The sequence below is a fragment of the Notolepis coatsorum genome (assembly GCF_963971535.1).
Source record: "Notolepis coatsorum genome assembly, chromosome: 3".
NCBI classification, from domain to species: domain Eukaryota; kingdom Metazoa; phylum Chordata; class Actinopteri; order Aulopiformes; family Paralepididae; genus Notolepis; species Notolepis coatsorum.
Genome location: NC_140167.1, coordinates 61,912,636 through 61,936,772, shown reverse-complemented (window position 1 = coordinate 61,936,772; position 24,137 = coordinate 61,912,636). Strand labels below are relative to the sequence as shown.

General features: G+C 43.4%; 1 protein-coding gene across 1 annotated transcript in view; it reads right to left on the bottom strand.

Moving 5' to 3' along the window:
* The window catches only part of LOC311225225 (occludin), a gene marked incomplete at its 3' end in the record, with an annotated part of 74,865 nt that extends 53,958 nt beyond the window's left edge, over positions 1-20,907 (bottom strand). Inside the window, exons 1-2 of the mRNA XM_084310437.1 lie at positions 20,818-20,907; positions 779-1,397 (exon numbers count right to left, since the gene is read on the bottom strand). Of these exons, the coding sequence (XP_084166563.1) occupies positions 779-1,381 (603 nt within the window). The 5' untranslated portion in view covers positions 1,382-1,397; positions 20,818-20,907. The remainder of the gene's footprint in view (positions 1-778; positions 1,398-20,817) is intronic.
* Between the last annotated feature and the right edge of the window lie 3,230 nt (positions 20,908-24,137).

The following is a 24,137-nucleotide window of genomic DNA, read 5'->3' as shown; positions in this document are numbered from 1 at the left end:
AAAACAGGGCATGAGTCAGTGAACGGGAAAGGCTAGTAGGTAGAAGTGGGTTTTGAGCCTCGATTTGAAGGCATCTATGAAACTTTAGAATGCAATATCTGTGTAGTGCTGCAACTCACTCACAGTATAGACTGTGAGTCAGTGTGTTCATGTTATGTCATGGAGCAAAATTCTAGCAAAAAGATATGTCATCGAAAATCTTACACATTGTAGCTTTAAGCCCCTGCAAAAAAAAATGTATTCATTGGCCATCTGTTGGCATCCATACATTTAAAATTAAATGTTTTTTTGTGGTATTCCCCATTAAGTCTTAACCCTTTCACTACCACACTACAGAAGGTTAACCCTTCACTACCACACTACAGAATGTTTACCTTTCACTACCACACTACAGACGGTTAACCTTTCACTACCACACTACAGAAGGTTAAATGGAAAATGGACTGCATTTATATGGCGCTTTACAATTTTGTTCCTCACATTCACCCATTCACTCACACATTCACACACCAATGGCAGAGGAAACCATGCAAGGTGTCAACCTGCTCATCGGGAGCAATTAGGGGTTAAGTGTCTTGCTCAAGGACACATCAATACACTGCCTGGGAGGAGCGGAAATCGACGGGAACCTTCCAATTACCAGACAACCGTCTGTAGTGTGGTAGTGAAAAGGGTTAATAAAGTGTTAAAAAGGGTTAATATCCAACAGAAAACTGGAATCAAGCGGATCCTTTACACAAAAGCAAACAGCACAGGTCAGCTTCCCCTCGTGTCCTACCTGCACAGCGGCCAGGACGATGCTGCCTATCATCACGGCCAGGAAGAACTTCCTGCTGCGGAAGGTGGAGGTCTTGGAGAAGCTGGCGACGAAGAACCCCAGTGACACGATGAAGACAATGGCCGCCATGGCGATCATGGCCGATTTGGCCGAGTACGGCGTCGGGTAGGAACCTCCGCCGTAACCTCCGCCGTACCCTCCGCCGGCGCCATACCCTCCGCCGTAACTGCCGTACCCCGAGCCGTAGCCCCCCCCGCTGTACCCGCTGCCATAGCCCATCCCCGTGCCGTACCCCATGCCCATGCCCATGCCCATGCCGTACTGCATGTCCCACATCAGGGTGGAGGCCACGCAGGCGAAGATCCCCACGCACAGCACGAGGACCACGGCCATCATGGCCTTGACGATCCCGGGGGGGGAGATCCATTTGTAGAAGTGCTGGGGTTTCTCCTCAATGTAGTAGGAGCCGGGGGGCGGCGGGTAGGCCTCGTAGTCGCTGCGGGGCTCCTGGAAGCTGCCCGGCGGCACGTAGCCATTGTTGGAGGGCGGGCTGTAGGGAGGACTGTAGACGGGAGGGCTGTCGTAGCGCTGCTTCTCGAACATCACTCGGGTCAGGGAGCTGCAATCGACAGCAAAGCCAAGAGCGTTAAAGGTGCGTATTTCACACATTTTAACCGTCAGAATAATTACCTTTGTCCCATGCAGATGTGTGTGTGTGTGTGTGTGTGTGTGTGTGTGTGTGTGTGTGTGTGTGTGTGTGTGTGTGTGTGTGTGTGTGTGTGTGTGTGTGTGTGTGTGTGTGTGGAATTACAAAAGATGTGAAGTAAAGCCACCTGATGAAACGTTCTTACATGACATTTAAAGGTTATTTTAAGGCGTTTTCTGCTTTATTAGACAGCATGCAGAGCAGCTAAAGTCATGAGCCAGATTGAACCCTACAGCAGAAACACTGAACTAGTACTGATCCACACCAGGACATTTCTCGAAGCAGGAAAAAGGCAGCCGTCCATCATGAAAAAAATACAATGAAATCCCTCAGATCTTAATTTTGTCTTTAATTTGTATTATTATAATTTTTGTAATAATCATTCTGGCCGCAGACACCATGACGCGTTTCAGCTGCCAACTGGAAGCCCCACGACACAAAGCCAAACTGGCATGGGCCACCAGGGACACCTGTTCCGGTATTACTAGTCTACTAGACACAGTGGACTCCGGCAAAATGAGACACAGAGAGGGTTATTATTATCATAATTACGCGGCAGAGGCTGTGAGCCGCTCTCAAACCTGCGACGTCATGAGTACGGCGGTACATGCCGAGCCACCATGGGTGACCCAAATCACTGAACTCTGGGCGTGGGATGAAGGAACAGGCACGGCGTCAGGAGTCGTTATCAGTCTCTGCTGTTCCGTCATGCCGGCATGATTAATGCTATCATGATACTAGAGACGGGGCACGGCGCCTTTCATTAAACCGCCTAGCAGTGACATATATATATGCAAATATTTCCATATACCTTATTCAAACAGCTGTGATTTATGATCACACTTTATGACCGTCATTACCCTATATATTCCCAGAATCCATTGTCATGAGCCTGACCCACTTTGGAGCCTCAGCCTTCACAGCCAATCACATCGCGGCTGGGGGGTCGCGGGGAACCGGTGGTTTCCCATCATTAGCCGAACGGCAGGGAGACTTCAGAGATTTTAGATCTGGGTTCTTCTCCTGAAGAGACGGAGTCTGAAAGGCAGCGTGGAGACGACGGTACCAGGAATCAGAGAGCGGCCAAACAACAATACTGCCCTTCTTCTCCTCTTCCCGCCTGGCAGGCCACGGGAGAGGCTCTCTCCAGCCCCCCAACACCACCCCCACCAACACATTTTGTCCAGTGAGACTTTGAAGATTTCAACCCCCCCCCCCCCCCCCCCCCCCACCACGCTAAAAATTTTGTTTAGTTTTTCTTTCAAATCATACACAAATATGGAAGAATGCAGCGTAAACTATGGAACAATGCCCATTGTTCTACCATGCCCTGCCGGGAGGGGGGAGGAATACAGGGTGTACAGCACAGTAGCTACAGATGACAGAATACTGGAACAAGATGAGAGAATACTGGAACAAGATGAGAGAATACTGGAACAAGATGAGAGAATACTGGAACAAGATGAGAGAATACTGGAACAAGATGAGAGAATACTGGGACAAGATGAGAGAATACTGGAACAAGATGAGAGAATACTGGAACAAGATGAGAGAATACTGGGACAAGATGAGAGAATACTGGAACAAGATGAGAGAATACTGGGACAAGATGAGAGAATACTGGAACAAGATGAGAGAATACTGGAACAAGATGACAGAATACTGGAACAAGTAAACATGTAGTCCCCCCACCAGTGATGTACCCCCCCAAGCGAGTTTAGCTCCAAACCCCAGACCCCATCGTTTTCATTGGCTTACATGTTGTAACACATGGCCAACATAATAAAGGTTATAATCCTTGATGGTTTACAGGAGGCTGTCAGTGGACCCTGTCAGTAGCACTGATGATGGGAGCTAACATTACGCTAGAGCCCCTAACATAAATCTGTTGGCAAAAATTGCAATGAAGCTAGTTAGCTATTTTAACAAACATTCTGTTGGAATTATTATTCACTGATTTCCAACCGTAGAACACGACAATAAGGCTGGCTAGATAACGTTCACTTCTAGCTAACAGCGTCAGCTATTAGTAATACAGGGTGTACAGCACAGTAGCTACAGATGACAGAATACTGGAACAAGTTGACAGAATACTGGAACAAGATGACAGAATACTGGAACAAGATGAGAGAATACTGGAACAAGATGAGAGAATACTGGAACAAGATGACAGAATACTGGAACAAGATGACAGAATACTGGAACAAGATGAGAGAATACTGGAACAAGATGAGAGAATACTGGAACAAGATGAGAGAATACTGGAACAAGATGAGAGAATACTGGAACAAGATGAGAGAATACTGGAACAAGATGAGAGAATACTGGAACAAGATGAGAGAATACTGGAACAAGATGCTGATATACAGTTAAGAATGAGTAATTCGCTTTTGGTTTTTAAGAAAATGGTTTGTGAGGCTATTTTTGAAAACTACAAAGGTGAATAATACAGTATAATACTACTACTAGTCTACTAATAATCATGCCAGACAATTATATAAATTGGGTCTGGGTTAAAAAAAAAAAGTTAGATAGAGTTAGACAAGAAGATAGATACCAATTTCCTTGCGTTCAGTAGAAAGCTATCCGGCTGCAAGCTAGCCTAGTTTAAATTAACAAATGAATGGAAGTGGATATGGAACAGCTACTGTAGCCTAGCCTCTCCCGGAGTTTTAAGCCAGGCTAGTGGTCTGTATCCACTTCCATTCATTCGGAAAGCTTTCTACTGAACGGACAGAGAGAGAATTGGTATCTATCTTCTTGTCTGACTCTGGAGAAGATGGTAAGTGCATTTCCCATAATGTTGTCGTGTTCCTTTAATGCAGTGGTCCCCAAACTACGGCCCGCGTAGCTGAATGTTTGTTAGTGTTTGATATTTTTTGTTGGTTTTTAGTACTTTTAAACATCAATTTTTAGTAAGTACCGGTAGTAGTTTTCATTTGATCCTATAATTTTTTCATTCACAGATTTGTGGACTTTTTTTTGTGTCCTGAAAGGCACCTTATAAATAAAATGCATTATTATTATTATTATCATCCAGGAGGGAAAAGACACTTTGGATAGTAGGGACTGCATCTCTGCCTGTCCTGGCCAGGAAACACTTTGAAACTGTGATCTCCTCTGGCAGTAGTTGGATATTGTAATGTGTGGCGAGGGGTTGCAGCAATTCCACTGAGAGAAACTGGTCTGAGGCTAGATAACATGCCTGTATGCCTCTCATAAGTTGTTCTCCAACTCATGAGAACCTGCTCTCAAGCTCTTGCAGCATTCTGTCGAGGACTGGATAGAACAGTCTCTGTCTCAGCTGATCTCCTGAGCTGAGGTCTGAGCTTGTGCCACAAGATGACTCAACTACATCCTTTTCTGCTTCCTCCTGGCTGGTAGTATGTTCCTGAATCCCAAGGCCATTACATAATATGGACTTTGTCCTGTCATACATGTCCACTGCCATCTCTGAGGTGCGATAACCTTTGAGTGTGTCCTGCACTGTGCTTTTAAATAGTACAGAGCTAGAGCTAGGTGGTCTGTAGGTACTGTATATTTATTTCATAAATAGTGTTATTTATTTCATTAATAGTGTTATTATTTATTTCCTGACTTTTTTTTCTGTGAAGATCCCGGAAAGGGTTATTAATATTTGGTTATGTGTGGCTTTCTGGAAAACAATAAATGTTTACGTTTAGGCACCCCTGCGATCGTCACACTTTTTCTGTTACAAACTGACCCCGGCCCCCACCAGAGAAGGGAAAAGTTATGTGGCCCTCACAGGAAAAATACCCCTGCTTTAATGCATTATAAGGGCTTGTGTCCACAGCGGACATTTTATGAGTTGTCAGCTCCTTTCTGTCATTCATTTTTATGCTACAGACGCGACAGGCGCACTCCTTTTCCCAGCGCCGCGCCTCGCGTTTTAGCGCTCTCTGCTAGTTCAACTTTTGGAGAGGAGCGCGCTCATCAAGGTAACTTTCTTCGACCGACCAATCAACATCGAGCAAGTGGGGGAGCCGCGGCAGTCGCGAGACTCAGGAAAACGCTCTGAGCTTTTTTTTTTGCTTTTTCAACGCGGTCCGCCTTGAAAAAAACGTCCGCTATGGATGGACACAAGCCCTAACAGTACAGCAAACAAGCCATTGTCAAGTGGAGGCCAGTTTCTGTGTTTAGTGTGTCCTGTTACATAACAATGACCCACAGCCAAGGCTATACATCAAGGTGTCCCGATGAGCAGAATACAGTTTCTCAGTCAGCAGCACCTAGAGCTGAGTCACAGGAATGTTAAAATGGTTCCTAAATTATTCTGGTGAAAGAGCGCATGGTTTCTGACTAGAAGATTGTAATGTTTGAGTGAAGAGACTTGGCGCTGCTGTGATGGCTGCCTTTCTGATCGCTCCGACGAGACTGTGCTCTATTTTGTTAATTTTTATAGTATTAGGAGTTTTATTTGCACCAACTGTTGGTGCATTATATGTGTATGACCGTCAGTCAATCATTGACATTGGATTACGGGAAACTTACCAACTGGATTACTCGCTGGATCAACTTTCCGAACCACATCAATGGCCGGAAGAAATCCTCCGGAGACTAGGACCGGATCCTTTGTTCCTAGACCCCAGGAAAAGACGTCGAGGAAAAAGGTCTGGGATCCGAAACAGGCTGAGATCCAGACGACACCGTACACCACTTCCCAGTATATTGCTAGCCAATGTACAATCAATAGACAATAAACTGGATGACATCCGAGCAAGGATTCAATATCAAAGAGACGTTAGGGACTGCAATGTCCTTTGCTTCACCGAAACTTGGCTAACACCGGAGGTTCCAGATCACGCGATTCAACCAACGGATCATTTCTTTATCCATAGGAAGGATCGGACACAATCAGAGTCCGGTAAACAACGTGGTGGAGGTATTGCCTTCATGTTTAACAAAAATTGGAGTGATCCAACGAATGTGAAGGAATTATCCAACTACTGCTCCCCAGAACTGGAATATATAACCATCAAGTGTCGTCCTTTCTTCCTCCCGAGGGAGTTAACGGCGATCGTCCTGGTCGGAGTGTATATTCCACCGCAAGCCAACAACAACGCCGCGCTCTCCAGACTCCACGACGAGGTAAATAATATACAAGCGACGAACGTTAACGCCGCCATTTTAGTACTGGGAGATTTCAATAGCGCCAATCTGAGAAAGGTATTGCCTGATTTCTACCAGCATGTGACTTGCAACACCAGAGGCGGTAACATCCTAGATCACTGTTACACGCAATTTAAAGGTGGCTACAAGGCTCATTCTGATAGTGGCTTTGGCAAGTCAGATCACGCATCCATTTTCCTTACACCAAAGTACAGACAAAGAATTAAAAGTACTCCCGTAGTCTCGCGAGAGGTGCAGAAATGGGATGTGACGTCAGAGGACACGATCCGGTCAGTGTTCCACAACACAGACTGGATTGTATTCCGCGACACAGATAACATTAATGCCTACACGGAGACAGTGCTGGACTATGTCTGTACTAGGGTGAAAGAAACAATCCCCACTACCAAAATGAAAGTTTACCCAAATCAAAAACCCTGGGTAGACAAATCCGTCCGTGAAGCTCTGAGAGAGCGCACCAAAGCATACAATGACGGCCTAGTGGCAGGCAACATGAATGACCACAAGGTGGCGCAACACAACGTAAGGAGGACAGTGTCAGAGGCCAAACGGCGCTACAGGGATAAAATTGAACTCCAGTTTGAACAAGCTGACTCTAGAGCTATGTGGCAGGGGCTCAAAACGATGACAGACTACAAAGGCGCCTCCCTCAAACTGAACAATGACATCTCCTTAGCAAACGACCTCAATACCTTCTATGCGAGGTTTGATGCTGGCAATAACAACACCAGCTCACAAGCCTCGGCAATGGGGGGGGGGGGGTCGGCTGCTGATGGAGGCGCAGTGTTCAGGGTAACAGAGCATGAGGTGAGGCGGACCTTTAAAAAAGTGAATATCAGGAAGGCAGCAGGTCCGGACGGCATCCCCGGCCGCGTCCTAAAAGTCTGTGCCGACCAACTGGCCCCAGTATTCACTGACATATTTAACCTGTCCTTAGAACAGGCTGTCATCCCCACCTGCCTGAAGAAGTCCACTATTATCCCTGTACCCAAAAAATCCAAGCCTGCTTGCCTCAACGACTACCGCCCTGTAGCTCTCACCTCCATAGCCATGAAGTGCTTTGAGAAGCTAGTAAAGGGCTACATCTGCTCCTCCCTCCCCATCAACATGGACCCCCTGCAATTTGCATACCGCCCCAACAGGTCCACGGAGGACGCCATATCCCATGTGCTGCACACAGCAGCATCACACCTGGACAAGAGGCAGGGGAACTATGTGAGAATGCTATTCATCGACTACAGCTCGGCATTCAATACCATAGTCCCCTCCATACTCATAGCCAAGCTCAGGGACCTGGGCTTGGGCTATGACCTCTGCCAGTGGGTCTTGGACTTCCTGACTGGCAGACCCCAGGTGGTGAGAGCAGGCAACTGCACCTCCTCATCCATCACCCTCAACATAGGGGCCCCCCAGGGCTGTGTTCTGAGTCCCCTCCTCTACTCCCTGTACACACACGACTGTGTGGCTCAGCGGAGTAGCAATACAATCGTCAAATTTGCTGACGACACAGTGGTGGTGGGCCTGATCTCTGCCAACGACGAGAGGGCCTACCTGGAAGAGGTCAAGGTCCTGGCGGGATGGTGCCAGGAAAACAGCCTCTCCCTGAACGTCAGCAAAACAAAAGAGATGATTGTGGACTTCAGGAGGTCGGGGGTCAAGGACTACAGCCCCCTCAGCATCGACGGGGCACCGGTTGAGAGAGTCAACAGCTTCAAGTACCTCGGAGCCCACATATCCGAGGACTTGAAATGGACCATACACATTAACAGTGTGGTGAAGAAGGCACGACAACGCCTCTACTTCCTCAGGCGCCTAAGGAAGTTCCAAGTCAGCCAGAAGATCCTTAAGAACTTCTACTCATGTACAATAGAGAGCATCTTGACCGGCAACATCACCTCCTGGTTTGGGAATAGCACTGCAAAAGACCAAAGCAGACTACAAAGAGTGACACGTTCAGCCGAACGCACAATTGGAGGGGGGCTCCCCACTCTCCAGAACATTTACAACAAGCGTTGCAAGGGGAAGGCTAAGAGAATTATTAAGGACTCGAGCCACCCGAACAACTGCCTCTTTGAACTGCTGCCGTCAGGCAAGCGACACAGGAGTCTCAAGGCGAGCACAGAAAGACTCAGAAGTAGCTTCTATCCCCAGGCCATCAGGCTGCTAAACGAACAATGAATGAACACTACACAACAACAACCACCAAACACACATAGCACACACATCCACACGCACACACTCACTTTAAACAAACACACTGTAGCACCCACTACACACACTTTATAGCACACACCCACTTTAAACAAACACACTGTAGCACCCACTCCCCACACTTTATATTTATGGATGAAGGATTGCACTACAACTCGTACACCTTACTGTAAATTGTACCTAAAATTGTACCTCATCCCACTTCTGCTTTGCACTAGATAGTACTGTACATTAGTACACTGCATAGTATTGTGTATTGTATATTATATGGTAACTCAGAACATTGTACATATGTCTATACCGAACAACTGTGACCTCATTCTTCTTCTAAATTCATGCTATATTATGTTATTATGTTATTTGATACTATCTTGTCTAGCACAGTCTCTGGAGCGTAACAGTAAGAAGCATTTTGTATGAAAGTATTCTGTACTTCTGTATGACAACTATTAAAGAACTTGAACTTGAACTTTTATAAAAGCTATAATACAGGCTTTGTGTGCTGCTATAGCAAAGTAAACCTCTGCAAAGTAAGACAATGACTAAAATAATGTAACCTATAAATTATTTGTGTTATTTAGAAGATTAGCCTAAAACGGGGTACATTTTGTTGTTGTTGTTGTTGTTGTTGTTGTTGTTGTTGTTGTTGTTAAATAAGGTTCCACATTAGTCCAGAAAATAAAGTTTGGTTCAAGAGAAAGATTCTTTAGAGAATGTGGACCCCCCCACTTTGGAAACTGCTGTCTTGAGCACATCCATCTCCCCCGCCTCAGTCTCTCTATTCAGGCTCCTTGGTGGGACTGTGAGGGGAGGTGATGACGGATTCCCCTGGAACATCCAGGAGGTCCCAGCAGTCAGACAGTCCCTGGCACTGCCCACCGTCTGCAGTCTGGAACCATAACTCTCTGTCCTTTAGAACCCCCCTGGTACACACAGTACAGCCAGGCTGCCGCCCCAGACCCTGACGGAGGTCGGGGAGGAATGGATTACATGGCATTAACTAGACTACAGGCCTGACAATGAAAGGGAGTTCAGGTGGGGAGTAACATATTACATGAAATTGGATGGCAGTAATCTGATTACAAAAATGGCGACTGTAATCGGTTTCGCAGATACTGAAAGAGGTAAAGTAATCAGATTAAAGATACTTTATAAAAATAGGTGATCACACTAAAAACATGTTTTGATGTTTAGAGTCTAGACTCAAGCATCATGTTACAGAATGCAATTTAAATGTACGGTTAATCATAGTTGTAAAACATTAATTATACTATTACGCATAGTATGCAAACTGGCATAAACTATCCATTCGATTTCATTATCCTATAGATTTTGATACTACCAAAGTAACAGAAGAGTTATTAGATTTGGCATAATCCAGTGGATTACGTTACTGACAGTAAAAACAGTCATGGATTATGTAATCCTCCCCACTTGTACATTTTTGGGAATATTTAAAGGTGGAAACTTTCCATGGGAATTAACGGGAATATAAGGGAACTAGGGCTGACCCCGATTAGTCGAATAATCGATCGAAAGGAGCCGTAGTCGACTGCCAACATCTTAGTCGAATGCAAAAAATAATAATAATAATTATAATATATATATATTTTTTTTTATCATTCTTTCCAAGAGCAAAGAGGCCTAGAAGCGTGGCTAACGCATACCAGAGAGGCTAACTGTCTAAAAGAAAATGGGCACAGAGGCACTGAAAGAGGATTTCACCCATCTAATGAACACACTAGACTAGACAAATATCAAGATGTATCCATCAGTGGACCAATTGCATGCTTTCGCAGAGGACAAGAAGCCTTCAGACATTAAGCACCCCCCACAGCCCAAATGGAATGAAATAGAATTTTTTGCATTGTTTTGGATTGTTGTTTTTGCATTGTAGTCAACTATCAGTCGACTATCTGCACATTTCGGCCAATCAAAGTCGACTATACAAATCCTTAGTCGAGGTCAGCCCTAAAGGGAACTAACGTAAACTAACAGGAATAAAATGGAAATATACAGTATGGGTTATTTGCACAAGCTGTATTTACCATGTAATTTATAAACCATGTAATATAAACCTTTATACAATGGCATGCAAATTTCTCGATTCTGATTGGCTGAAACAGTCAATTTACACGTATGTATCTGTCACAATCCACGCTCCTGGTCCCAGGACCCGCCCACAACCGAATCACAATCACTCCGCCGTGCGGATTTTTCGGAAAAAACAAGATGGCGGACAATAATCTTTAACAAATGGATATGTTGATAGCGTCATAACGACTAAATATAAAGCGATTCTGTCACGGCGAATGTCTTAGTCCTTTAAACAATGTTGGATGATGTAATTGATGGGTCATGAGTCATTGTAGAAAAAAATAAAAATTGCGCGAATTGATTGATTGATTGATTAATTTGCTATTTTTTTTCTTCCCCTTCCTTGCCAGAGCTCACTCTCACACTGTCTGGCTTCTAGACACACTCACTCGGTCGCATACACACCCACACACACACACACACACACACACACACACACACACACACACACACACACACACACACACACACACACACACATACACACACACACACACACACACACACACACACACACACACACACACACACACACACACACACACACAATGTCTTAGTTGCTTAAACAATGTTGGATGATGTAATTGATGGGTCATGAGTCATTGTAGAACAAAATAAAAATCGCACAAATTGATTGATTGATTAATTGCATTTTTATTTTATTTTTTTACCTACTTTCAATAGAAGCATCTAAGAATGAAGTTCTATAGGTCTGCATCCCCTTAACAATTGTGTGTATTGAGCCGTACTGTATTGTACCCATTGTGCATCTGGTAATACAATTTTCAATCAATCAATCAATCAATCATTCCAATAACAACCACTAACTTCATAATTAAAAACTAAAGAAAAGTTGGATGTGTTAGTTGGTTGGATGTCTTAGTTGAAAGGCAGTTGGATGTGTTAGTTGGTTCGATGTCTTAGTTGAAAGGCAGTTGGATGTGTTAGTTGGTTGGATGCCTTAGTTGAAAGACAGTTGGATATGTTAGTTGGTTGGATGTCTTAGTTGAAAGACAGTTGGATGTGTTAGTTGGTTGGATGTCCTACTGAGAAGAGTTGAATGCACTTCCGAGCTGCTTCCACATGGAGGCAACTTCTCCTTTTTTCTTTTTTGGGAACTACTTTTTCTGGCGGATGGTTTTTTCAATAAATCTTCAATTAATGTGTGTTTATTGTATAGCAATAAGGTTGGATGAATGTGGCAGTTGTATAAAAGCATTACACCACTTGCAGTCGTGGTTTGTGAAAAATAAACCATGCCTTACGACCACCCCTAGGCATGGTTTATTTTTCACAAACCACTCCTGCGCATGATGTAATGCTTAAATAATATCATAAGAAGATATAATTGCAAAGCCTTCTAATAGAAATAAAAGTTGAGTTTAACTTTAATTAAATGAGTTGACTCTTTATGTTGTATTATATATTGTATTGGAGTGATGGGAGAAGGGTTGTAATTATGCTGAATTCCCATTAGATGGGATTCTGCAAAGTCTGTCTAAAGAGAAGTCCGTTCACCTTGCCCCCATCTTCATAACAAGGACTAACAAGACCAGACCCCTGTCTCTTTGACTGGGGAGTCGTCCATATCGAAGAACCTCTCCCCGGTAAATCACTGACACAGAACGTACATTAACAGTTAAGTTGGTCAAAAAGGAAAAATTTGTGATAGAAAAATGCCTTTTCTTTCTTTAGATGGATTACATCACAGTGTGAAAAGTGAACATGCCCTTAAATGAATAATTTTCTCTGAATATGTTTATTTTGCACAAAGTAATTTAGTTGTTTCTGTCATCTTCAATGTTAAGGATTTCCCCATAAAAAATCTGGATGCTGGCAGTCAGGGCTTGACAGTAACTTTTTGGCTCACAAGCCACTGTGGCTAGTGGTTTTCCAAAGTCACTAGCCACTCAACATTTTCACCAGCCAAAAATCCCCGCGCTCGCGCCCCCACCCAAAAAGTTATAAATATAGGTATTTATATTTCTCCGATTTTGCGCAAGCTCCCACGCGCACGCCCATATTCTGATCCCCACGGAAATATTCACGGGGTAGATCTCGGTCAGTTCTACAACTTAACACTTTAAGGACCAGCCACGAGTTATACGTGTTTCGGTGCCATGCGTTGTGGACCAGAGGCACGTATATAGCCGTGGCATTTGTTAGTGCTGTTATTCCATTTTAATAACCGGTTCAAGCAGGGGTGCAGTCGTGCACACACACGGTTACACGCCGTGTTATTAGATCACTGAGGCAGAACTAAGTACGCGCGATCGCGCACGGATGTGTACTCGCGTGTACGCGCACACAAAAATGCGCTGTATCCATTCGTTGTGACTAAGTACCTGGCGGCCACCGTTTTACATAACAAAAAGCGCAGGTAGACTAGGTGTCTGGGTGTTGGCTATCTGAATGCATCTCCCCCTTCATTCTGTGTGACGGCAGTGGAGGTGAATACTAATGTGGCTCGGAATTCGTGATGGGGGTCTACCTGCTTATGATTGAATCAAGCGTCTGCTGTGCTGCGCGCCAGCTTTCCAATTGCTCTCGCGCGCGCACATTCACACAAATAGAGAGCAAGAAGAGCGTGATAGAAAGATTGCACTTGCGTATATGCGCTTGTGTGTGTGTGTGTGTGTGTGCATGCGTGTGTGTGTATAACTGCGCGCGCGAGTGGGTGTGAGCGCACAACAAGGTTCATCACCAAACCTCCCTTGCTGTGCACTAGGAGTCATGCACACACAAACTTCAAGTAAACACAAGTTGTCTGATTATTTTAAGTTTGCTTTTGTGTTTGTGTGTAAAACAATTTCTTTAATTGAATTAACTTAAACTAAAAGTAAATACAAACTAAATTAACAATGTAACTTACATTGTTAATTTAGTTTGTATTTACTTTTCTAGTTTAAGTTGATTCAATTAAAGAAATTGTAACTACTATTACATTTAAAACATTGTTTGTTTTTCAACCATATCTGTTGACAATATAATTTCTTTATATATTGAAGGCTACATCCTGCTACCTTTTTCAGCTTCTCTATTTAAAAAAAAAAAATCTGTTCTGTGCGCATGCACGTACCCGCGCGCGCGTGCACGTGTCGTGGCGTGTTACCAGTTCCCATATTACGACTGCACCACTGGGCTCAAGGTCCCAGACCGTCTCTGCAGATCTACCCTCGTCTGTGGAATCGAGAACATGCAATACTGGCCAGATCCTCTTAGGGGCGCCATCGCTCCACTGCAGTAAAACTTTTTTTTTTCTTCCAATGGAGTATCATTGTAGCCGGATCCTGAACCAGCACAATGTACTGTGGATCACATTTCGAATCGCAGATTTCACCATGGAATAATGGGATTTATCATCAGCCAATGGACATATCGATCTACCAGATGCCGATCGATAACGGGGAAATGCTGGGGGGTATCCCACGGGCTCACGGTAAGACCTTTTTCACCTAAATTACAGCCGGATCGGAGCTTGCTGTGAAACGCAAGCAGGCGATCAGTGAATGTGGCTAGTTACACGGACACTGTTATTGATAATCAATAATACTAAACGATGTCCCCCCCCCCCCCCCCCCTTTCATGCATACATGCTCTGGGACAGCCCGGATCATATGCAGTTTGAGTTATTTCTTTTTTTGATCCACTTTTTCTCCCATTTTCTATATTTTTCTCCCATCCCAATTTCGTATCATCCAATTCAACCCTCCCCTGTCACGAACGCTGTTTCTTGCCTCCCACAAGCCGGCTGCAATGTGGACTAAGTCATACATAGCACAAGTCCCCTCCGGTACTTGAGGTAACAGCAGTCGCATCTTTTCACCTGCGCAGCTCGATCTCTCAGTGGCGAGGAGTAACACGTGGGAGGCTCACGCTGCCCCCGACACTTCCTGATTCTACTGCGCAGGCGCACCAACCGACCTGTAGGAGTCGCTGTCCACAACGCCCGATCCCCACCCATCAGTTTCCCACCCTCTAATACTGCCAATTGTATTAGTACGGACGACCAGCCAAACTGAAAACAATGTGGAGAGCTGGATTCGAACACGCGAACCCAGCGTCTCCACATTGGTGGCGAGTGCCTTGCCCACTACACCACCTAGCCGCCCAGTTTGAGTTATTTCTTTAGCATATATAAAACGGAAATGCCGTTGAATATAACGTTAGCAGTTATTAGCTCCATAACTAGCTTTCCAGAAAATATATGAGACAAAATCTGCGATAAAGCTTATATTCACTGCGCTATAAAATGACAACCTATTGATGCATTTTTTTTCTTAATTATAATAATTTTTTTTTAATGACTAATCGACACAACAATATCTTGTCGAAGATTTTTCATAAATAAAATTATTTTTTTTTAAATTTTTTATTTTTTTTTAATGAAACTACTGTATATTTGTATGTGTATGTTTGTATTTGTAGGCCTCTTTACTTACTTAAAAAAAGGAAACATCAAGAAATATGTTTATGGTATCACTATCTCTCTCCCAGTATCGTCTTGCGGCCTGCAGAGGGATACTATTTTCTCAACCAGAGCTTTCAACCAATGCAATGGAACCATTCTTGCGGCCTGCAGCGGGATACTATTCTCTCAACCAGAGCTTTCAACCAATGCAATGGAACCATTTTGATTGACAGTCGATTCGGCCAATTACGCCACACCGCTAGCACCCACCTCCTGCTGTCCTTACCACCAATCGGCAAGCGTTTATTAATTTTTCTACTTCCGGGCATGCCGCCATTGTTCTGTTTGCGAGAGCAGAACACACTTAACGTAGCTACGTTAGCTGCCCGGCCCGCCGACCGGCGCTCCACGCATGACCAAATGAGACATAATGATTTTACTGCAACAAATGTTATAATAAAACAAAGCCTTTCTATACATTTGTCTGGTTGAAAACTTTATTAACAGATTGCAGAATGTGTAGTTGGGTACGGAATGAGCAACGAAATGGAACCGAGCTATGAACGGACTAACGGAGTAATGCCTTGTTTACTGCTATCTTCGGGTAAATAATATGCTTGTTATTGAACGTGTAACACTTCATTTTAACAACAGATACTTTCTTAAATGCCATCTTCCCGAGAGAGGGTGTTGACGGGGAATTGTGTTATTAATAGCATTGAACAGCTAACCGAAAGCTAGCGTTAACTATTGTTAAAGGTTTAGCCATAACGTTACCTTGGCTAAAGTTGGGGCTATTCATAATGCAGCAATAATGGCTGCAGACCTGCAAGCAAAGTACAGCAAGTTGACAAAGGAGTATTCCAACGCAAATCACATTTTCACCAGTAACGTTAGTCTTGCATCTCCCGGTAGCTAATGAACGGACTCGGAGTAATGCCTTGCTGCTATGGGTAATAATAATATGCTGATGTTATTGTCCGTGTAACACTAACTATATAACGCTAATGCCACAAAACGAATGCCTTGTTAATCATAAGTAGTAACTTTGATGCAGTAGCTTGTGTGTGTGTGTGGGGGACGGCGGGCGTTGTGCAGGTAGGTCGCGAGTGAACTTTTTTTTTTTTGCCTTTTGACGCTACACAAATTGATGGGTATTTATCGGCGACTGCTATCGGAACATTTGAGCTTATCGGCCGATAGCAGTCAACAAGGCACTTATCGGCCGATACCGATACCCGACCGATATATCGGTGCACCCCTAATTTGAACACACCTGACGACCGGCCATATTGTTATGCAAAGTAGCCAGGTGGGTACTTAGCGAGTTGGCGCATCAGTCAAGTGCAGCGCATTCTTGTGTGCGTGCGCGTGCACATCCGTGCATGTGCGTGCGTGTGCTTCTGCTCACAGAGCCGGTTGCACGTGTGCAACCCCGTCCCATGAGCAACGCACCCCTGGTTATCAGTACATGTGATGGAGGAGTACAGTGCGTATTGAATGCACAGTGCAGAGCCAAAATTCCTGAGCTTAAAACTTTTTCTTGAAATGTTCCAACCCTTGGCAACCCAACTCCCAACCGTGAATCCCTGAGACCCCCTCACCTCAATCCCCTCCTTCATTCCTTCATATCCTCAGTCACCCCACCCACCTCTCTCTCTTTAACTTCTTGTCTTTGTTTCAAGAGCATGCAGGGGGAAAGTCAGGGCTGCTGGTCGCTGGAACGGTGTTGCCATGGAATCAAGGCAGGGGGGCAAATTGGGGCACCGTCCAGCGAGAGAGAAGATCCAACAAGAGCGCTTCTGTGTGGCTCCCTCCAGAGCAGAAAAAGAGAGGGGGGGTATGGGCAAAGAGAGAGAACGAACGAGAGAGATAGTGTGTGTGTGTGTGAGAGAGAGAGAGAGAGAGAGAGAGAGAGAGAGAGAGAGAGAGAGAGAGAGAGAGAGAGAGAGAGAGAGAGAGAGAGAGAGAGAGAGAGAGGGAGGGGGGGGGTATGTATGTTCAGGATGTTCAAGAAAGAGAGATGAGAAAGAGACAGAGAGAGAGAGAGAGGGGTTTATGTATGTTCAGGATGTTCAAGAAAGAGAGATGAGAAAGAGACAGAGAGAGAGGGTGACTTGGTGGTATGTGCAGGACTATCAGGTGTCTTGAGGATTCCTTCATTGTTGATCAACAAAGAAAGACTGTTTCACTGGCCTGCGTCATCATCATCATCACCAGCACCACTACTGTGTTCTGTAGGTGGATCTAAAACATTTTAATTTGAAGGATCATCTTGTTGACGTGTATTGATCCAGGGATGGATTCCCTAAAACATATCTTAAAAAGAAGAAAAAAATAAAAAAGGGTATGGCACGGTATTGTTACTTTATAGACAGGAGGGAGGCTGAGAGCAGGAAAGGTCAGGGGAGCGACAGAAGAGAAGGTTGCAGCAGGATTCAATCTCAGGCCAGTAGAGATACATGTTTCAGAGACAGGGTCACTTTCTCTGCCACGCTTATGTACATCATTATACCGTCCTCTGCCAGCTCTATTTGTCTATGGAGAAGTTCCCCTTCTTTGCAGGGCTATAACTTTTTTAATTGTATTGCTAAATTGACATTACTATGGCCCATTCAACGTCAATTATCTATCGTTCAGGATGTGGGAACGTTATACTTTTTCATTCACATATTCATACTAAAATACGGGCTAAAGTATAAATATGTTTTTATCGTTTTCTGCAGCATTCTGCAGAACGTGATTTATAGCCCTAAATGCATTATATTGATGATCAAATACAGTTTTATAGCGATCTGCGCGAGATAAAAATTTCAAATGGACATGCTTCTAGAAGTTACTACTTATCATCTGATGTTGACCGGATGGGGGGGGGGGGTCGTTTATAATTCCGTGGCCAACGTTAGATGATTCATCTAGTGTGGGTGATATGATCATTAGAGCAGTTTGTATCGAACACGGTAAAAAAAACGCTGAAACTCACCCCAGTCTCCTCGGGCCGTTGGGCGATGAGCGTGGAGCAAAAATATTCCTATTATGGGATGTTGAAATATGCGATCCATCTCCAGGTTGTATAATAGTATATACGTCCAAATCATGTTGTTTATCGAGTTATTGGTAACGGATCGCTATCCATTGTGTCGCGCTCGAGTCCCGGGACCTATAGTGAGTGATCGGACCGAATTTGGATGAGCACCAGTTTCCGTTTCCGGTTTCCGGTTTGGGCGATCCGCCGATCGGCCACCAGATGGTGCTCTTGAACCGTTGGAGAGTTGAGAGGGGATCAACAGTAGATCTCAAGTCTCCGGGGGAGAAATATGATTGCGATCACAGATTTTTGAAATATTTATCTCAATGACGTGTTACGGCGTCATTGGCAGAATGAGCATGGCGAGCAATGACGAGTTTAGGCGTCCTTGGCGGAGAAAGTGTTAACCACTACAACGTCTCTGAGCATGTAAATACATCCTGACAGCCTCACAAGACAGATCAGGCACTTGGCCTTCCAAATAGGACCCGGCCCCAACCAATCAGATTTATTTTTAATTAAAAAACGATTAAAAAAATTATCTCTGTATGACTGCCTAATTAGCAGTGTAATTATTGAATCAATGCTCTGTTAGTTATTTAATTGGTCATACGGAGGTCAGTCATCCAATCAGAGGACCGCTTGAAACCTTAATCATCATATTACACATCATTTCACCTGCATGGCAAAATGTTGAAACGGTTGTACCTCTCTGGTGCAAGGAGATATGATCATGATATTCCTTGAAGACAATAACACAAGGACTGAAATGATACTGGGGTTTAATTGGTCTCGCATTTCCCTGAAATAGGGCTCTGTTTATAGTTTACCAAACTAATTTATATTCCATAATTAATGAGCAACTCAATGTATTCATGAACCAGAGGTGGCAAGTAACTAATTAGGCTACTCTTACTCAAGTATGATACTTTCATACACTTTGTAGTAGTAGTGGTGGTAGTAGTAGTAGTAGTAGTAGTAGTAGTAGTAGTAGTAGTAGTAGTAGTAGTAGTAGTAGTAGTGGTGGTGGTGGAGGTAGTAGTGGTAGTAGTAGGAGTAGTAGTAGTAGTAGTAGTAGTAGTAGTAGTAGTAGTAGTAGTAGTAGTAGTAGTAGTAGTAGTAGTAGTAGTAGTAGTAATGGTGGTGGTGGTGGTGGTGGTGGTAGTAGTAGTAGTAGTAGTAGTGGAGTAGTGTGTCAGAAACATTCTCTGGAATAAAAAAAAAAAGCTGTAGATCTTGGCTGACAAACAGCTCTTCTGAAAGACTAGCTTGGTGGTTACAGTACTGTCAGCAAGAAACACCCACAATTCCCAGAGATGATGCCGGTCGTCCGCCAGGACAGAGAGAGACTCAATCATCTGTTGTTGATAACAGAATTCCAACCCTGCGGTCACATGCCTGACTTCTGTCAAAAATAATTAATCCCATGCCTCATGTGGGCCGGGGCCAGTGGGCAGAGATCTACTGTACTGTGTAGACAATACTCAGGAAAACATGACAGAAGTTGTGTTTGCAGGAAATATTTCAACATTCTCAATCATACAATACAAGCATCCGTTTCAATATGCCGCTGTGGCTTAAATCATGGACCGAGGACCAAAATGGGTCACAAGCTGGTTTGTGGTGGGTCCCCAAAGAGGCTGTGTATGTTTCAGTGACTTTGGGTACAAGGGCAACTTAATTTACTAAAAGTGGGCCCCATGGTGAAAAAGAAAAGCTGATCACTCTCACATCACATTCAAATACTATAAAACTGTTGAAAAGTATGAAAGGTAATAGTCAAAACACTGAGTCTTGACTATCAAATACCAATTAAAAAGAGGTCCCAAATAATCTTTATTCATTACCTATACCTATGCATTCTAGGCCTACATTGTTGTTTTGATGAATATTTGCACCCACATTAAGAAAGTTAGCCATACCAGAAATGTATTATTAGACTATTTAGAATAATCCAACACCAACAGTGACATTGTTTATTCAAGAAATGACAAACCATGATGAAAATCTATATTTTGAATGTAGCTATATACTAACTACAACGTAACTAGAGTAACAGTAAGCATGAGTAGGCAACACTGTACCGCTGGCTGCCAGGCGCACCACAATAACAGCACGTAGGCAAGAAAACACCTGCTGGTCTAGTCTTTCCGTTAAAACCAGTGGAGAAAAAAACCCACATTAGTATTATAGTATTGCTTAATAATAGACCGTCTGGGTTATGCCATGTCTTCAGAAAAGACTAGGCAAATCTTTTTCACAGCTCACAAAACGAAGGTATACCTAGAAACAGGTAGCCGCAAAACACTTAAAGATTCACACAAATATAACCAATGTCATAGATATTTAGCATATTATAATGTATTATTCTGTGTTTTCGTTTTGTTCAATCATTTAACTCCGTGTAAGTAACCCAACTGGCCATGTCTTCTTACCTGAACAGGCTGGATTAAAAACAACAGAACTCAACCACGGTCCCGATTTCCCGTCCAAAAAAATCCCACTTCCACTTAGAAAAAAACTACTTTCTCCCTCTTTCTTCGGAGAAAAATATATATCTCACTTTATGGTCAAATCAAAGCTCTTTTATTTGAGACGTGCTTAGAAGTCGCGGCTCCACTTTCAAGTCCCGTCCCACGCGTATTAGACAACGGTCCTCCTCACTGAACTAACTGCGTCTGAACAAGTGCTATTTGTCCCGCTTGTCCCAACTGGACATTGGATGAGGATGGCCCTGCCCAACCCCTGCGCACCGAAGAAGGTGTAATAACTGGATTATGTGTTATGTGAAGAAGAGGCAGAATGATGGCATGCATTTAATTGCGGACAAATCTGCTAATTAAAAAAAATATGTCCTCCATTGATGTAAATTGGTCCACTCTGTAGAAAGTTGTAGCCTAGTTAAGTGTGTTTATTTACTGCGATGAACATTTCAATGTGAAACCAGAGGCTATTGTTTAGGCATAGCCTATAGTGCCCTCATCAGGGTTGAATATGTAGGTTCATTCACAAAATACCACTGGGATTAGCCTGAATGAGCACTATAGGAATAAGTGAGCGTGAGAGACATTATAGCCAAATAGACATACTTTACAAACATTAGAGATTAGCTCTGAGTTTCGTAAAAGTCAGTCAAAGCTTACCAAAAGCTCGAGCAGTGAACTCCAAGCCCACGTGACTGAACTCTGCAAAGAAACAGACTAAGAAATGACGTGAACTCCATGATCAAAACTGCTAAAAAGAATTTCATCAATGACAAAACTGAGGAAAACTAAAATAACCCCTGTGAACTTTGGAAATTACTCAATAATCAACTAGGCTGCAGTAAAAAACTTAAAACCAGATTTTCAAACATAAACATAAAGACAGATAACACGCTCATCACAGACAAGCTGGATGTGGCAAATTACTTAAACATTTTCTTCACAAACATAGCCAAAACACTGGTAAATAAACTACCCTCCCACTCAGGGCATTTTGGGGTAGAACACATACAATAACATAGGGGTCCACAAAGACGATTTCAAACTAGTAATGGTAACAACAGCTGAGGTACACAAAAAACTGAGCGCCCTCCATCCTAACACGGCCACTGGCCATGACAACATCCCCTCCAAATTCCTTAGAGACTCAGCAGCCACCATCACCCCAATCATCACCCACATAATAAACCTCTCAATAAAAGAGGGACACGTACCCAAAGACTTCAAAATTGCGAGAGTAACCCCCCTGCACAAAAAGGGCAGCAAAATGGACCCAGGCAACCACCGCCCTGTTTCTATCCTAACCTCCATCTCGAAAGTCATGGAACATTTTTTATACGAACAGGTCGAAAAGTACCTCGCGGAAAAAATCAAATCTACGAATTCCAATCTGGCTTCAGAACATCCCACTCCACTGACACATGCCTTCTCTATTTGAACGACCACATCAAAAAAGAGGTGGACACGGGCAAATACTGCGGCAGTGCGGCATGGTCATGCTGGACCTACAAAAGGCCTTCGACACTGTCAATCACTCCATTCTGATAGACTATCAAAACCAATTGCTGTTAGCTTGTCAATCAGTGAGCTGGATGCAATCCTACCTGGAGGGGAGAGAACAGATGGTGGAGGTAAACGGTACTCTCTCCCCCCCCCCCCCCCCCTCCCAGTGAGCTGTGGTGTTCCACAATGAAGCATACTAGGACCGTTACTGTTCCTAATTTATGCAAATGACATGTCGTCAGCTTGTGACTGCAACTTGTTCCTGTTCGCGGATGACTCAGCCCTGCTGGTCTCTGACAAGTTTGTTATATTTTGAAAACTTTAACTTTTTTGAAGTTTTTTTTTTGTTAATTAGGGGTAGGTTGCTCTATAAGCCTTTGGCTTCAAACCTATCCCTTTCGTTTGTTTATTTGTGAAAATGTTCGAAAAATTATTTGTTTGTTTATTTATTTGTAAACATTCGAAATAAAATAATTCATTCATTCAAGTTACAGGTTGAAAAAACCTTCAGCTCGGAACTCGGCAGAATTGATTGATTGATTGAAAATGGGGGACCCTAATGTAAACAAGACGAAAGTCTTTCTCTGGTCTGCATCCCCTTAACAATTGTGTGTATTGAGCTGTACTGTATTGTACCCATTCTGCAATCTGTTAATACAATTTTCAATCAATCAATCAATCAATCAATCAATCAATCAATCAGCATTCTGAGAACTGAGCATTCAAATGATGGATGGCCACTGTTATAGAATATAATAGAGAATTTTGAGAAAACATGACCAAGAATGTCACCCGAAAGGGTTATGTAAAAGTAGAATATGAATATGTAAAGGAAAACACTGGAAAAGTAGCCTAAAAACTCGAAATAGTTCTGCACAATGATATTTGATGGATATTGAGAGTAAATGAGTTTGAATATGCGGCCACCAGTGATCGGGGACATTGAATCCTTGTGTTGTATTAATTACAGCTCAATAAAATGTATGTGCAAGTGTAGATTATGTGCAAAATAAATCAGATGCCCCGGCACCACATACAGTAGGTTACATTCAAATCAAATCAAATTTATTTGTAAGGCCTGACAACACACGTTAATGTCCCCATGGGCCGTACACGTCTTCTTTAAACAAGTCAAGAGGAAACATCACAATAATTCAAGAACAAAACAAGGACACTATAAGGTCCAATTTTTTTTTAAATAAATGCAACACTCCCAGACATACGCCACGCGAAGGTAAGGGAAAACTCACTAAAACCTAGCAATAGGAAAAAAAGCACCACAGGCAATGTGGAGGAGAGAAACCTTAGAAGGGCCATTCAAGGGGGGATCTCCCTTCTTAGATGTCGGTGATAGTAGTGTTGCAATAAAACAGGTGAACAGTTAAGTTGGTAAGCATGCACTCATATGTGTAGTGAAACACAGATAAGTGCATGCAATAGCAACTGAACATTTTGAAAGATTAAAGATCTTTTTGAGGCAAAGGGGCGGCGGAGAGAGGGTCGCATCCTCCCGGTCATCATCACAGGACGTCCAACACATCACTCCGAGACAGCCACTCACAGGGAGACAGGACAGGCGTTAGACAGTTTGTGCGATTGTGATGGGCGGACATAGCAATAGATACAAGTGGTAAGCATATATGTGAATAGAAGAATATATATATGTAGTAAGCATATTATGTGAATAGAATAGAAGTACTTAACCCAGCATATAACAGTATTCATAAGAACAGCATATTATCATCCATATAAGAACAGTATTTATAATA